The sequence below is a fragment of the Mesocricetus auratus genome, unplaced genomic scaffold (assembly GCF_017639785.1).
Source record: "Mesocricetus auratus isolate SY011 unplaced genomic scaffold, BCM_Maur_2.0 Super-Scaffold_100027, whole genome shotgun sequence".
NCBI lineage: Eukaryota > Metazoa > Chordata > Mammalia > Rodentia > Cricetidae > Mesocricetus > Mesocricetus auratus.
Window position 1 is genome coordinate 14,315,141 of NW_024429208.1, and position 17,037 is coordinate 14,332,177.

The 17,037-nt window shown below is 42.7% G+C and overlaps 1 protein-coding gene across 2 annotated transcripts in view; it reads left to right on the forward strand.

Moving 5' to 3' along the window:
• The window catches only part of Ube2d1 (ubiquitin conjugating enzyme E2 D1), a 31,374-nt gene extending 17,435 nt beyond the window's left edge, over nucleotides 1-13,939 (forward strand). Inside the window, exons 1-7 of one of the 2 annotated variants that reach the window (XM_021227551.2) lie at nucleotides 2,632-2,694; nucleotides 5,134-5,197; nucleotides 5,287-5,318; nucleotides 7,570-7,647; nucleotides 8,784-8,889; nucleotides 11,935-12,028; nucleotides 13,062-13,939. In XM_021227551.2, the coding sequence (XP_021083210.1) occupies nucleotides 5,310-5,318; nucleotides 7,570-7,647; nucleotides 8,784-8,889; nucleotides 11,935-12,028; nucleotides 13,062-13,107 (333 nt within the window). In that variant the 5' untranslated portion in view covers nucleotides 2,632-2,694; nucleotides 5,134-5,197; nucleotides 5,287-5,309 and the 3' untranslated portion in view covers nucleotides 13,108-13,939. Of the gene's footprint in view, nucleotides 1-2,631; nucleotides 2,695-5,133; nucleotides 5,198-5,286; nucleotides 5,319-7,569; nucleotides 7,648-8,783; nucleotides 8,890-11,934; nucleotides 12,029-13,061 lie in introns of those variants that run through there. The other variant, XM_005070781.3, reaches the window with a different exon arrangement.
• Nucleotides 13,940-17,037: the final 3,098 nt, after the last annotated feature.

The following is a 17,037-nucleotide window of genomic DNA, read 5'->3' on the forward strand; positions in this document are numbered from 1 at the left end:
ACTCAGTGTCTGGCCTTGCAGGCTTTGCAAATAAAGTGAAAAGAAACAAGAAAGTAGCAAGCCTCTTACTGTGTTGACTGAAGTCGGTCTTTTACTTTCATATTAATGTAAGTGTATGCCCCAGTTGATAGACACAAGGGAAGTGAGTTTGATGTGTTCCTTTGATGGAAAGTTTGGATGAAAATCAGCTGTTAGTATACAAATACAACACAGTAATATCATTGCGGCATTTAAGAGGGCTGCAAAAGGCAAAGGAGGTTCAGATTATTATATTGGGACCTTCTGATTGGTGTTAAGTGGTTAGTTTACAGTGACTGAGTAGTTGAGTAATTAGGTGATTAAACTTGATTTATTTTGCTAAATTATTTTTACTATCAAATATATGATGTGATAGAAGCAGATGTGTAACAGGGTCTGTTAAAGCAGACAAAGTGCCACTCAGGGAGTTTGGAAAGAGCGATGGCTGAGTGACCCTTGACTTTGTGTCTCTTATCACGACCCTGACTGCTGAGCTGACTTTGGCAAAGGTGAATTTTTGGTGTGTTTGGATGCAGTTCTCAAGGGCTGCATATTCATAACTTTATAATTAGTTCATATCAGAATTTCCTAAGTCTCCTCATTTCTCTATCTTGCATTTAAGGGCTGTATTTTTTGCAGGTGAGGGACGAATGTGTGTGTCTTGCAGCCTTCCTGTCTGTTGTTCATTCTGCCTAAACTGTGCGCCATGCTTGCATATTCCCTGACAGGGTAGCAGGGCAGCGTGAAGGCTGTCTAATGTTCTGTCAGCTCTGTCTCTGTCTCTGTCTCTCTGTCTCTCTCTCTCTCTCAGCAAGTGAGCTTTCTGTAGACACTTTGCCAGGTGTTGGTGGCACATGCCTTTAATCCCAGCACTCGGGAGGCCTATGTAGGCAGATTTCTATGAGTTCGAGGCCAGCCTGGTCTACAGAGTGAGTTCCAGGACAGCCTTCAAAACAATACATAGAAACCCTGCCTCGGTAAAAAAGAAAAACAAAAACTAAAGAACCTGCCCTTTGCAGAATTTACTTGCAAAATTTTCTCCTTCTTCTAAAGAGGAAGTGGAATCAGTACATTAAAAAAAATGAGAAAATATCTCTTTTAAATGTAATGCTTTAAAGAGATTTGAACAGCTTGACATTTGAGTTTGAATATGGTTCAAGGCTATTGCAGCTAAAATATGGTTTTTGCTTGACTTGTTAATAAAATTAATTGGTGTGCACTTGTGTCTATATCTGATTTATTCTTGTGCACATTATCACAGTGCAAACGTGTACATACAGATCATTAATAGTATTTATTTATTTATTTTGGTTTTTCGAGACAGGGTTTCTCTGTGGCTTTGGAGGCTGTCCTGGAACTAGCTCTTGTAGACCAGGCTGGCCTCGAACTCACAGAGATCCACCTGCCTCTGCCTCCCAAGTGCTGGGATTAAAGGCGTGCACCACCACCGCCCGGCTCATACATAGTTTTTAAGCCATAGTTAAAGACTGCATTTTTCTGATTGACTAGTTAAAATGAATGCAAACGGGTACTATTTATTTACATTAATGTTTAGAGCTAGGCAAGTTGGCTCATGCCTTTAATTCCAGTATTTAAGAGGCAGAAGCAGGCTGATCTCTGAGTTCAAAGCCAGTCTGGTCCACATAATGAGTTCCAGGCTAGGCAGGGCTATATAGTGAGACTTTGTCTTTGGGGGGGGAGAGGATGAGGAGGTTTGGATACATTAACGCTGTTTAGAGGACGACTTCACAAGTAATTTTAAAAGCACTTCTCAAAGCCCAAATTAGGAAAAGCTGGTCAGAAGGCAGTCCTTCTGTAATGGGGCTGTAACTGACAACAGCTCCTCTCCCACTCACGCTGTTTAAACCATTATCTTGGGCTGCCAGAGAACTGGCAAACACTACTTCCGTGTTGTCTCAACATTTGTTGGGATGTTTGCTATGGGCTGGGGAGACCTGCTGCACACTTGACCTGCAGCACGTCCTACGGTTGTCATGGAAACTGCAGATGAACCAGAAATGTCACACTGTGTTTTAAGGATACCTGGAAAGCAAAAAAGTTATTTCCCATGGTCACCAGGCAAGTGAGTGAAGGGTCAAAGCCTTGCTTTTCAACCCGCAAGCAAAGCAGAAGACTGGAGTCTTCCATTGCTTAACTGTACATGAAGCAACAGGAGCTGACTGGGGAAAAAAAAAACCAGAAGTGAAAGTGGTAAGAGGCATGGACTTGAAAGGAGGTCCCTGGGCTTGCACTGGGCTCCCCCCCAGCCACGCATCCGGTGATGTCTTTTTCCTTGTCTTTATTGGAACACCAAATTGATGGCGATCATGACTGTTTTGCCACCGTCATGAGCTGACATCTCCCAGGTTTAGAATTTCTGAAGTGTAGACACATGATTGGCAGTGTCTTAGCGTTAACTGGCATCATCTGTCTTTGATTATTGGTGCACGAAGTCAGATGTTCCACAGGCTGCGCAGCGGACGCGGCAGGCAGGTGGGGGCATTTTGGAGTCGATGAAATATGCAACTCGGCCTCCTATCTTTCCACCAAGTTGTTGTTGCTGCTGCTATCACAGGATTCATAGATTCAACCTAGCCACTCTCCTCACCACTTCGTCTTCTAGAGGTCCCTACCTCAGTGACCGAATCTTTATTTGCACAGCTGTAAAACTGGGAGGTGAGAAGTTGGGCTGCCCGGGTTTGCAGATTGCGTAGAATCTTGCTTTTCATCTGTGGAACAGGGGAATCTGCCGACACCGACCTCTGAAGATGGTCCAGATGACAGGGACCATAGCATCCTCAGCTGTCCCAGTGTCATTATCTTACACATCATGCTTAGTGGCCTCTCCTTACTTTGTTCTTATAGATCCTGAGTCAGGGAAGCCCCCAGAGTGTCCCAGGCCAGTGCCTCGTGTCTCCTCCAAGTTCAGAAGTTTAGCCCCTGCTTCACTCCCCCAACACCCCATCTTGCCTGCAGTAACTAGTCTTGCAGATTGCCCTTTTGCCTCAAGCCGTGACATTGCAGCCCTCTTTAAATCAGAGCGGGCCACTTATTTTTATTCTTGGAGAATCTCATACCGGATTTTATTTTTTTATCATACTCCTCCGTATGCCCAACTCTGACCAGTACATTCCCTCTCCCTACACACCCAACTATATGTGTTCTCTTTTTCTTAAAAAAAAAAAAAAAAAAAAACAAGACCAGGCAGTGATGGCACATGACTTTAATCCCAGCACACGGGAGGCAGAGGCAGGCGGATCTCTGAGTTTGAGGCCAGCCTGGTCTACAAGAGTTAGTTCCAGGACAGGCTCCAAAGGTACGCAGAGAAACCTTGTCTCGAGAAAAAAAAAGCCACTCAATAACATGGACTCTGCTGTTTCTTAAAAACCATCTTCACGCACTTTGTACAACACGGTGTCCTTTGTGGGCGTGTGTTCCCTTTCCTGTCTGGCTCCCACATGCCTTCCAGGCTGACGCGGTATCACTCTGCCCACTCAGTGCCAACTCCCCCTCATCCTTATGGTTCAGCTTCACTGACTTCATTGGGGTAGACCATCTTTGATCTTCCGAACTAGAGTGGGTTCTTCGGGGATAATCTTTTCTTTGTGAGGTGGTAAGGATGGAGCCCGGGACTTTCACATTCTAGGCAGATACTCTGCCTCTGGGCTACATCCCCAGCCTGTATGGTCTCCGACACTGTTTTTCTCTTTAAGATTCGTCTTTAATCGTGTGTGTGTGTGTGTGTGTGTGTGTGTGTGTGTGTGTGTGTGTGTCTGCATATATGTATGCACAGATGAATGTGAGTGCCTGTGGAGGCCAGACTGGATCCCCTGCAGCTAGATCCAGGTGTTTGTGAGCTGTTGTGTGAGTGCTACTAAGTGAACTCAGGTCTTCTGCAAGAGTCCTGCCTGCTCTCAGCGACTGAGCGGTCTCTCCAGTGTGCAGTATTTAATACTGAAGCTATACCTTTCTCATTTGGGGAAGGTCAGTTCTTTCCAAACCAAGGCCAGGGAGATTAAGTGACTTTGTCAAAGCAGTAGAGCCACTTGTATTTGGGATTCCTGGCCGGAGCTGGCTAACCTGAAAGCTGAGTCTGCTGTTGGCCTTTCCTTCAAAACCCTGAGGATAGAGGAGGGCCTATGAATCTATACTGTAGGTTTCAGAACACGGCCTGACTACCTTTCTACTGGGTGCTCATATGTTGTGTATGTACTTGTGTGTTTGCGAGTTCAAATACTCATGCACGTGTGGGTGTTTGGAGACCAGGTGTTGATTGGTGTCAGGCGTCTTCCTCAATTGCTTTCCGTGTCGTTCTTGGGACAGGGTCTCTCACTGAACCTGGAACTTACCAGTTCAGCCAGGCTGGCTGGCCGGCAAAGCCCAGGGATCCTCCAGTCTGTCTCACCAGCACTGGGGTTGTAGGCTTGCATTACAGCACTTGACTTTTCACATGGGTGCTGGGGACAGAACTCTGGTCCCCGTACTTGTGTAGCAAGCACTTCCTGGACAGATCCTTAAATCCTTCAAGTCACTTAAGTATTCGTCTTCCTGAGCCCTCACTCCCCCTCATTAGATTGTAATTTACTGGAAGTTGAACCTTATGTTTAGGGGACTGGAAATGAAACCTGGGGAGCTCATGCATGGGTTACAGTGCCGGCCAGGACCTGCTATGTTGGTATCGTTTACATAGCAATGACATATATGATCTTGCATAAGGATATGCTTTAAGTAAGGAATTGCTTTTGTGTTAGGAATCTTAAAGGAAAACACTGGTTTGTTTTGTTGTTGTTTGTTTTGTTTTCAAAACAGGGTTTCTTCTCTGTAGCTTTGAAGCCTGTCCTGGAACTCGCTCTGTAGACCAGGCTGGCCTCGAACTCACAGAGATCAGCCTGCTTCTGCCTCCCGAGAGTGTTGGGATTAAAGGCAGGGAAACTGTTTTATTCTGCTTATTCTCTTCAGCGGCTGGTGCAGTCTCATACAAGATCTCAGTGGCAGAATCAGAATTAACCTAAAATAATTTGAAGAGACGTCACTAGCCTGTGTCTTTCCAGGTTCTTAGTGCCCGTTTCCTGGGAAAGGGATGGATTAACTGCAAGTATTTCTGCTTTCCTCCAGGAATTAAGTGACTTACAGCGTGACCCACCTGCTCACTGCTCAGCGGGACCTGTAGGAGATGACTGTAAGTTTACTGTATGGCTAGGTTTCTCTACCATTGAAAGGATATGGCTTTGAGCAGCTGTAAGTGACTGCCATCCCTCTGTGTTTCAGTGTTCCACTGGCAAGCAACCATCATGGGGCCCGTAAGTACAACTCACACGGGTGGATTAACACCCTCCCCACCCCCTTACCCCCACCCCCTTACCCCCACCCGCCGTGGACATTCTTCACCCTCGCCTTTCGACCTGTGAGCGGATGTTTGTGACTCAGGTTGAATATGCTCATCCTCTGAATCATTCAAGAAGCAAAACATGATGGAGGGTTTGCAGTGATTTTTCTAGAGCAAGTCTGGCAAATACCTGCTGGGTCACAGCAATATTTTCCTGGGCTCATATGCCCCCATTACATAGCACTGTCACGCTTCCTGCGCAGTCTGTGTTGGCCTTATTACTGTTTTTTTCTTAAATACAGCATCAACTGTTTTTAAAGGAAGTGGAATCTTCCTCAGAAATCCACAGTTTTCATAGGTTTGAAGTAAGTCTGACCCAGGAATGGAATTGCTATGTTGGGCAAACATCGGCTTGCAATAAATCTCCTCATGACTCTTGACTGCAGAAGAAGTGAAGGAGTCCCACTCTGGGTGGTCCTTGTCACCTTTTGAGCTTTCTGCACTGCCTTAAACTGGCCCCTCTTTGTTATCTGTATTTCTTCCTACACCTGAGGAGCATCGATGGCTTCCAACAGGCTTTTCTTTCTATGGACAAAATGCTAATTGCGAAAGAGCAGGCAGGCACTCCAGTCACCTTTCTGGATGAGAACACACTAGCAGTAAGCCTTCCTGAATGCCATACATACTTCCCCTGGGGCGCTTTACTCTGAGTCATGAAGTTTTCAATCATTTGCTCTCGTAGCCAAGCTGAAAAAAAAATATGCTGAATTTCAAAGAAAAGTCTCTGAGGAATGATCCTAAATGACTAAATTATTCTATTAAGTTGTTATGTGAGAGGGGAGAATGAAACATATTTACCTAACAGCGTTCCATAAGAAGCTAGTTCCTTCTGCTTGGTGTTCATTATCTGCTTATCTGCTCCGAGCCTTCCAAGTCCCATCATCTAAAGGCATGCCTCACCATCGGAACTGGGGCCTCCATGGTAATTCTCAGGTGAATCATGTGTAGTAAGCAATTGTGATGTTGTTTTGCACACCTCTCTTATTTTGGTTCCATAAAAACACTTCACCACCCTTTATAATAGCACTTGTTGTCCATGTTGACTATGCTTATCTTCGTAATTTATTTACGTTTTCTTACATTTACTACCATGCTTATCTTCATAATTTGTTTACACTTTTTTTTACATTTACCAAACTAGAATTAAGCAACATAGTAAGAATAATTATATAATACAATGTTCTAATCTTTATGCAGAACTTTAAACAGGGAAAGAATGACAGAGTTGCTTTTATGACCCATAATGCAGTCCAGTAAATATGAAGGAATTAAAATGGAATTTGGGGTATTTTATTTTGCTACTATTTTCTTTCCTTTAATTGTGTGTGTGTGTGTGTGTGTGTGTGTGTGTGTGTGTGTGTGTGTAAACTAAATTGCTTACCTAATTGTTTAGCTTCCCTTATGACCACTCAGGAGGTGACCAACCTTGAATTCCTTTGGTAAAGTTGATGATACTTAATTCAATATATCACAATATATCATGAATACTGAATTCACCCAACTTGGTTTTAGAGGGGTTTTTTTTTTCTTTCTTCAAGACAGGGTTTCTCTGTATTGTTTTGGAGGCTGTCCTGGAACTCGCTCTGTAGACAAGGCTGACCTTGAACTCACAGAGATGTGCCTGCCTCTGCCTCCCGAGTGCTGGGATTAAAGGTGTGCACCACCAACACCCGGCTTGGTTTTAGAGTTTTATCTTGTACAATATAAAGTACTAGCAATTGAATATTGGGAGTAAATTGTGTGTAACCTTCTTACTAAATTATTCCCTTTGGTCATACTTATGTGGATATTGGAAATTTTTTAAAAAGGTAAATACTAGTCAAAACCTTTAAAAAATACTGCTCCAGAAAATTATGTTTCCTCACAGCAGTCCTTGTGTCTACACTGTTCCCCATAAATAATCTGTTTGGTTAAACCATACTGCTAAGCATGTCTGCTTCTCTTTAAATTCTGTGGGCATCTCAGAAAACTTCAGTCCTGGAAAGGAGCCTGCTCTCAGGTAAATTACTAAAACGTCTGGTGCAAGGATTCCGTGTTTTACAAGCTGATACAACGGCATCGTGTAGAAGATGTGGCCCTCTCTCACACGGTTAACACTTGGGGGAGCATTCAGACTTGTGTACGTGCTGTGGCCGGATACTGATGAGCCCTGTTGTTCATTGCAGCCTGACAGTGCATATCAAGGCGGAGTCTTCTTCCTCACTGTCCATTTCCCGACAGATTATCCCTTTAAACCACCAAAGGTATTTATTTCTGTGGCTGATGTGTCCCATAGCAGGGGTTCTCACTGTTTGTCTAGAGACAGGCTCATGATATCACAGACTGTGGGTAGGTTATGAGTGCAGGGTCCTTTGTACACCTTCCAGATCTAAAATACTCTTTGGTTTGTTTTTGTTTTTGCTTTTTGAGGCAGGGTTCCTCTGTGTAGCTTTGAAGTTTGGAGCTTGCCCTGGAACTCACTCTGTAGATCAGGCTGGCCTTGAACTCCCAGAGATCCACCTGCCTCTGCACCACCACTATCTGGCTAAAATCCTCTTTCTTAGTCAAGTACTTTCCTTTGCCTGTTAAACAGAAGGTTGCATTGGCTACAAGTCAGGCTAATGGGCTTTTCCTCCTTATGAGATATGTGTAGTCTGGAATGTCTTTAGAGTCTGAGAATCAGGTTTTCCTATTCACAGTGTTATTCTTCCAAAGAGGACGCTGTTTTCTCTCTTGAAGTATTCAGTGAACATACATTGACCACCACATCCCACACAGTGGGAACCAGGAATGAAGCACTGACTGACAGAAGGGGATGAAAACACAGTCTCCGAGGTTTAAAGTCCAAAGAGAAAACAAGTGGTGGGGTGTGAAGGAGGAAAGACGAACATGTATTTGCTGCTAGGGAAATAGTTGCAGCATCTTTAAAACACCGAGTTTAAATGGTCCGGATGACATCACTCGACAGTGGCTCTTGTTGAAAGTCAGGTGCTCTTGGGTTTTACAGGACAGGTGATTAGCTGAGGCATCTCACTTGTGCTCTGATGGCCTTAGTAACTTGTTTATAGATCCAGGTGCCCTGCTGGGTATTACTCACAGGCAGGTTAAGAGGAGTATTTGGAGATGTGATGAAAACCAGAGCAGTTGGTCCAGGTGCCACTCAGCCAGTGACCCCGCAATTGCAGACATCCTTATTACACCCCAGATACGTCCCAACACCTGGAGGAGAAAAGGAGGTTAAGCTGAGTTAGTGTCCTTCAAATTCCCAAGCTGAGTTGCGTGGAGACGTTTCTATTCCAAAGCTGTGTAAAGTTGAGCACGGTTTCTCCCTTGAGTGGATCGGTTCTGCGTGTTCATAGTTCGTGACTATCAACTTTTTTTTGTTTTGTTTTATGTGTAGATTGCTTTCACGACAAAAATCTACCACCCAAATATAAACAGTAATGGAAGTATTTGTCTTGACATCCTGCGGTCCCAGTGGTCACCAGCTTTGACTGTATCGAAAGGTAATTTCATTTATCAGATTTGAAATAGGCACGGGGAGGAGTGTACAATGTCTAGGGATCAGAGTTTAAACAAAAACTGCAACTCAGACAGACAAAACCTATTCCTCAACCCTCTGTGCTTACTGTTTTCATTTTGCTTTCTCTAGTAACTCTACAGTCACTCTGGCTTTTAGTAAACTCTGGGGCTGGGAGAAATGAGTGGATGGGCAAATCTAAACAAAATCAGAGATTCAAAATACTGGAACTAAGGGCTGGAGAAAAGACTCAGAGGCTAAAAGTGCATACTGCTCTTGCAAAAGACCAGCTCACAACTACCTGTCACTCCAGCTCCAGGGGACCCAACACCCTCTTCCAAGGGTAATTCCACTCACGTGTACATGTGTACATATCCCCACAGACACAGACACACACACACACACACACACAATTAAAACTAGAAAATAAATCCAAATTTAAAAATTGGTAGGGTTAGAAATTTTATTATCTGCCCTTCCATCTTTACAAAAGGATATGAGTAATGCCAGTAAAAGGAGTTTGGCTGTCTAGAGGAGAGAGGGGGACAATCAGATTTTGGGACTCATCCCATTATTACAGTGTCTCTTGACAATAAAAAGGACAGCTTCAGGCCTGGCTGATAAAATAAGCAGTCAAAAAGGAAAGGTCTACTTAACACAGCAGAGTGATGCTGCACAGATAGCATACAGGTGTAGCTTGAATAATCTGCATCTCCATGATTGACACCCGACCCATGCTAGTGCCCCTCCTCCACAGGTGGCATCACCTTTGCTGAACTGTCAGCCGCACTCGTGGATCTTTAGAAATGAATTTGGTTCCATTCGTTGGCCATTAGTGTACACTGTGCCAACAGTCCCTGCCTTATTTCTCTAACAGAATAGAACCTGGCCGCTGGAACAAACTGTTTGGGTTTTACACACATCTGCCCTGGAAGTAGCTACCACATTTTCCATATATTTTTTTTTTTTATAAATTCAAGTCGGCTGTTTCCCTTGCAGGTTTCATGAAGCATTAAACTCCTGATTCTTCTGCCTCTGCGCCATGGGTACTGAGGTGACAGGCGTGAACCGCCATGTCTGGTTTTATTAGATGCTGGGGATGGAACCCAGGCAAGCACTCTATCAGCGGAGCTGTATCTCAGCCCTATAGCCCTTTCTTCAAAGGGATGATCTTACCAGAGGCAGGGGCTGCCACCATAACTGTTTCAAGTCTTTAAGTAAAGCCAAAGACCACCTGGCCAATTTACAACTGGTCGTTTTCCTGACGTAAGATGGTCATGCGGCATCCTTTCATAAAATTTCAGCAGTGGACTGGGCGGTGGTAATGGCACACACCTTTAATCCCAGTATTCAGGGGGCAGAGGCAGGTGGATCTCAGTGAGTTCGAGGTTCACAAGGCGAGTTCAAGGACATCCAGGACTATTACACAGAGAAACTCTGTCTCAAAAAAACAAAACAAAAAAATATTTTTTTAGCAGTGAACTTACGGTAAGATGAATAAAGGAAAGACTCTGTCTATAATTATTATAGTTCTTCTTGGAACGGTGTCACAAAATGGCTCTCATTTGCCACAAGCTGCTAAATCCTTCTCAATTAAAAAAATGGCAGGCTGCCAGGGACTCAGTGACTATCAGTGGTGCTGTGGCTTTTTATAAAAAATAATTAGTATTGTTAGCCTAGGAACATAAACTGCTCCAGTCTCATTACATTCCAGGATCGTGACAGAATTACCAAAGTTGGCCACTGTGCAACTGGTGCATGCGGAGCACTGGGGTGGGCACCTCTGCCCCCTTCCTCCTCATCACCGACCGTTCGCTTCGGTTTGTGATAGTCAAATGGGGACAGATGGTTCCTGGCAGCCAGAGTGGGGAGAAGGGCAGCTTCACTCTGGTCCATGCCAGGAGATAGCTCAGGCCTCACATACCTACTGGTACACTTTTCACTTTTCTGTATTTGAAGGCCTTGATTGACCTTGGCTGTGAGTTTAGTCTGGATGTACAAAGGGCCCCTGGAAAGAGATACCTTGTCCTGTTGATTTGCTATACAATGTCTGAGTCTCATAGGCGGGATGAGGAAAAGAAACATTGTTTTCCGGGATGAGGAAAAGAAACATTGTTTTCCCTTCCTTCTCATTGCCCCTCTTCCTGTCATTTGAAAGTCTGCTTTGCTCTGCTCTGCAAGTTTTACCTGTAGACTAGAAAGAACACAGCAGAGGAAGGTGGGTGGGGAGTGGGAGATGCCCCCACGAGGCTCCTTGGATGGACCACACACGTGTGAGGCAGGTGGGATTTGGTTTGGGTTTTAGGACAAGGTCTCACTATGTAGTCCAGGCTGGTGTCCAGTTGGGCAGCTTGTCCTGCCTTAGCCGCTCTAGTGCTGAGACTACTGGCACGTGCTTCTAAGTGTAGCTATTTGCATTAGTAGTTTTGACACAATATAGCAACAGATACCTTACAGTTTCTATGTATTTATCTTTTAAAATACACAAGTTAAATAGAGATGAGTGTTCATGTTTGTAAGTGAATATAATTAAATATGAGGTGGTTTAAGGAATGGAAGATTTGTTGGAAAAAGACCTTATTGGACAGGGACACACACACACACACACACACACACACACACACACACACACACACACACACACACACACGACTTCTTGAAAGATGGCCAGCAGCTACTTTGGATGGCACACATTGTTTTAAGTAAATGTAGATTACTTGGAATTAAAAATGTCAAAGATAATAATTTCATTACTTTAGAAAATAATGATATTTACCCCCCCCCAATTGAAGTTAATATAAAACGTGGCTTTTATATTTTTACAGCACTGGGTGTTGTTTTTTTTTCCCCCTGGGGCCTCAGCCTTGCTTGGCAAGCCGCCCCACTAAGTTGTACTCTTGCCTATTCGTCTTCCTCTCCGCTTTCATTTTCTTTACGTTCAGTGTGGTTGTTTTCAGGTGGGTAAGTTTATAAAGCAGCAATGGCATCACCCAATGGAATGTTGTGGTTTTTTTTCTTCCCTCCAATCTAGTGTTGTTGTCCATATGCTCGCTGCTCTGTGATCCTAACCCAGACGATCCTTTAGTACCAGATATTGCACAGATCTATAAATCAGACAAAGAAAAGTAAGTGGGTCCTGCTGTACACTTCCTGTTGCATGCATTTCATTATAGTTTGCTGCCTGTGTATGGTATGTGAAGTACAATTAACTCTGTGTAAGTTTTTTCTTTTTTAACTAACTGTCTTGAAAACTAGAACAGAAAATTCTTTCCGGGTCACTGTTTAGTAGTACATGTCCTCTGTCTGTGCTGTGCCTTTCGTTTCTAGCTGGTAAATTAGACATGGAAGGCTTCCATCACTGGGAAGCACTCGGCATTCTCCTAGGAAGAGAAGTTATTTCTCTGTCTGCCCACATGACCTTCTCTTCCAGCCGCTTTACTGTCCTGGTGCATGATAGCCCTACATCATGACTAATATAGATTTCTATTTGAAGTTGGGTTTTGTTTGTTTTTTGTTTTTGTTTGTTTGTTTTTTGAGACAGGGTTTCTCTGTATTGTTTTGGAGGCTGTCCTGGAACTCGCTCTGTAGACCAGGTTGGCCTCAAACTCACAGAGATCCGCCTGCCTCTGCTTCCCGAGTTCTGGGATTAAAGGCGTGCGTCACCACCGCCCAGCTGAAGTTAGTTGTGTTGTTTTTTGTTTTGTTTTTTTTTTTTTTGTCTCTTGTTTTCTTGTTTTGTTTTTTGAGGAATCTAGGAATTTAAAAGTTGTTTTTAGCCGGGTGTTGGTGGCTCATGCCTTTAATCCCAGCACTTGGGAGGCAGAGGCAGGCAGATCTCGGTGAGTTTGAGGCCAGCCTGGTCTACAGAGCTAGTTCTAGGACAGCCTCCAAAACAATACAGAGAAACCCTGTCTCAAAAAACCAAAAAAACAAACAAACAAACAAACAAACAAAAAACAGTTGTTTTTGCCTTTGTGTTGGCTTGTGTTTGTGTTACCTTGACCCAGTGACAGGGGAAGGCATGATGGTCAGCGTGAGGAGGTAGAAGACCCAATTCTGAACAGAGAGAGGATTCCCCAGGCTAAACATTAAACATGTGTGTTTTTACTCTCTCTCTCTCTCTCTCTCTCTCTGTCTCTCTCTCTTATATGCCTACAGATACAACAGGCACGCAAGAGAATGGACTCAGAAATATGCAATGTAATGTTTTAAACCACTTTCACCTATGCCAGAGTACTGTAAAACCTATGTCTTTTTCAACATTAGCAGTAAGCCGAGTGCCGTTTGCCGTCTACTTTGTTCCTTGAACCCTTTGGTTTTTACTCATTTTTAAATGTGTTTCTGAAGCAAGACAGAACAAACCTCCAAAGCTACCCTTGAAACTATGCGGAGAGCATTTAGCATTCTGGGCTCCTTGAGGAGGACATTTATTTTGGTTTCTGAGACACTTGGACACCTGCATCTTCAAAGCAAGATCTTCGACATGACTGAAAGGCAACCAGATGATTTTTTTTTTTTTTGCTGAAAGGAGATGTTTTTACATGAGAAACACTGTATTTGTTGTCCAAGATGTCGTCACTTTTATAAATCTGAATTTAGATTTCATTCTTTGTTAGCTCACTTTATAATTTGTATTTTTTTACTGTATAGACTAAATATATTCTGTCAACTCATGACTTTTTTTTTCCTGTGAACAGTATTGAAGCCCCAACTGAGCTGATGATGAATTAACTGTGCCCCCCTTGTCTTAGGATACTCTGTGGGTTGAATGCATACTTCTTAAACCAGAACTGATCTTCACACTGTATTTCTCAGTATATTGATTAGAATGGAGAAACACTTGTTTTGGTTTTATTGTACTTGACTTAACTTTATTGCAATGTGAATTAATTGCACTGCTAAGTAGGAAGGTGTGTCACTTTTTTGTTGTTGCTCTTCACATTTGAATTTTTTTTCTGTATAGGCAATATTATATTGACACCTTTTACAGATCTGACTGTAGCTTTTTCCATATAAATAAAATGCTTTTTCTACTATTTGTCTTGATTACTTAATGCAAAAACCAAAACTGCTTGGTCTATCCTTAATGATCAAAACTCTATAATTTTTCATGATGATTATTTCCAGTGTGGAAAATGTGATCTAGTTTTGTTTTGTTTTGTTTTTTTGTTTGTTTTTTGCATTTGAAAGAAATTTGCTTTCACTTTTTTATTTGGGAGTGAGTTCCATGGTGCATGTGAAGATCAGAGAACAACTTGTAGGAGTCAGTTCTCTTCCTCACGTGGTTGTTTGAAATCCAACTCAGGTCACTTTGGTCTTGGTAGCAAGCACCTTCTTTAAACGCCACCCATCCCACTTCCTATCTTGGCATTTCTAATAATCGCTAATTGCATATAAACTTTATTGCAGTAGGCTAGTACCTCTTTATCAGATTGTCTGCTGTGAGGTAGTATGCTTTGGTCCCTTTTTGTAGATGAGAATTTAGAAGTTGGAGTTTATCCACATCCAAGATGGATTACTTATAAATGTCCCAAAAGGAGTGTGGGTTTGTATTCCTTACCCTAAAGAACAGTCTTGATCGCTCGGAGGAATGACCAGATTGACTAGTGGAAATGACTCTTAATATCACTGCCATGACATCACTCAATGTTTTAAAGTCTAGAGTCTCTAAAATAGAATTTTAATGCCATCACAATTTGAAAAGCATCCGTCTTTACTGTAGGTTATCAACAATTTTTAAAAAGGTACTTCTGTTTTTATAAATTACTGGGCTAAAAAATCAATTTAAGCAAGGAAATTATCTTTCTAGATTTTTAAAGAAAACAAAATTCTATTGAGTTTGAACATACACCTCGTTAATGGTTCATAGGCACATCAAACTTGGGAGTGTCATCATTAACAGTGGTAGTGGTCTTGACTAGTGAAGTAGCTGTGTAAATAATTAAGAATCTGATGGTAATACTTGGTAGCAAAAGATTCAACTCGATTGATTATTTTATCACGATTTGTTATTACTGGAGCACAGACTAGCCTCTTAGGAAATATATCTCCATGAATGATTGTAAAATAATTAAGTGAATTGTGAAATGGATGTGTAAGAAAATACCAGCTTTGAAAAATAGAAATAATAATGTCTTGAAGTAGCCATCTCGTGAACAAAACCTATGTTATTATCCATTCTATGTGAGCTACATGTCTCCTGAGATTGGGTGCTCTCATATTTAGATAATATATAGTGTATTGTGAAAGTAAGAGATTTTTGTTTCTTGGGTATCACTTAAAAAAATCATTTGTGTTGACTATGGTGGTACATACCTTTAATCTCCATTCAGGAGACAGGAGGATCTCTATGAGTGTGAGGCCAACTGGTCTACCTAGCAATTTTTCTAGGCCAACAAGGGGCTATAGTGTGAGAGATCATATCTCAAAAAGAAACAAATAAAATTTTTTTTCCATTTGTATGGCATTTGTTTATGGAAGTGTCTTTGTTTTTCTTTTAAAGTTTTTTTTAAGTGTGGGTTTTGTGTGTGTGTGTTTATATGCATGTGCATGCTAGTGCTCAAGAAAGCCAGAAGAGAGCATCAGAACCCCTGGAAATGGAATTACAGCCAGCCGTGAGCTGCTCAGTGTACATGCTGGGACCTGAACTCTAGTCCTGTGCTAGAGCAGCCAGTGTCTTACCCTCTGAGCATCTCTCCAGTCCTTCTTTGTTTTTGTTCTTATTAAAGTCTGTGTCTTGCTTTAACTCTTGTTTGTCTTTGTTTACATGTGGACTCCTCAGGGGTAAGCACAATTTTTTTTTTTTTTTGGTTTTTCGAGACAGGGTTTCTCTGTATTGTTTTGGAGGCTATCGGTCCAGCCCAGCCTCGAACTCACAGAGATCCGCCTGCCTCTGCCTCCCGAGTGCTGGGATTAAAGGCGTGCGCCACCACCGCCCGGCTGCACAATTTTTTTTTTTTACTAACTAAAATAATCTTACTCCCCAGGGAACCATAGACCAGATCACCAAATGGGTCTGTCATTCTTGCTTAATACTAACACAAAACATGAGTTAGATTTTAAAACTGCCTTTTCAGGAGCCAGGGCGATAGCCAGTGAATATAGGTGCTTGCCACCAAGCCCGGATCACTTGAGTTACATCCCTAAGACCCACATGGTAGAAAGCAACTCCCACAAGAGTCAACTCCCATCTGGACTCCATTGTAGCATGTCCCCCATTGCCAAAATAAATAAATGCAAAAAGACTGCAATATCCCACTTGACTTAAATCAATTAAACACGAAGGACTTCAGACTGTCAAAGATGGAGTCTTAGGGGGCTTGGGTCTCCTTTTTTGAAGTCCTGGATGCTTCCTGGTAGTTGAGAACCTCTAAATTGGATTGTAGGTATTTGTAAATGCCACATACAGGAAGCCGTTGAGTGTCATGTCTTCACTGTCGCCAGCTGTCTCAGCAGCCTGTGGTTTGTGAAGACCAGCCTCACATACATGCTGTGGAAGCTGTGTGTAATTGCTGGTTTACTTCATGTCCTCTTTTGCAATCCTGTCACTAGGCTGATAGCAAGAGACAATCATCTGCTTATCAACGGCAAGAGACCCCAAGTGACTTGATCACAAACAGAACATGAGAGCTTGCTTTGTAGCAGAGGATAGCTTTGAACTTCTGATCCTCTTGCCTCTACCTGCCTCCTAAGTACTGGGGTCACAGGTTTATGTGCTGCTAGGGGTAGAACTCATGACTTTGTGTATTCAGGCAAGCACTCTAACAACTGAGTAGCACCTCCAGCCTTTACATTTGTCTTGTCATAATACAGGTCGAAACTGAAGACTTCAACACTGAGGACAAGGGCTTTCGTATGGGTCTGTATACCTACCTCTAGTTCTTTCTGGTTTATTTGGGTTTTTTTGGGATGGGAGTTGGTTTGGAAAACCAATTTCCTTATCAGATTAAAATAGACCTTGACTTCGAAGGGCTTCATATGTCTTTACTGATAGTCAGTTTGGACTGGGCTCAGTTTCTAGTCCAGTTGATGATGTTTGAAAATTTGATCTCATGTAGAGTCATGAAATCCGGTTGCACATTCATTTTAGGACCAGCCATGGGCATTGAGCCTAGGGCCTCTTGCATACTTGGCA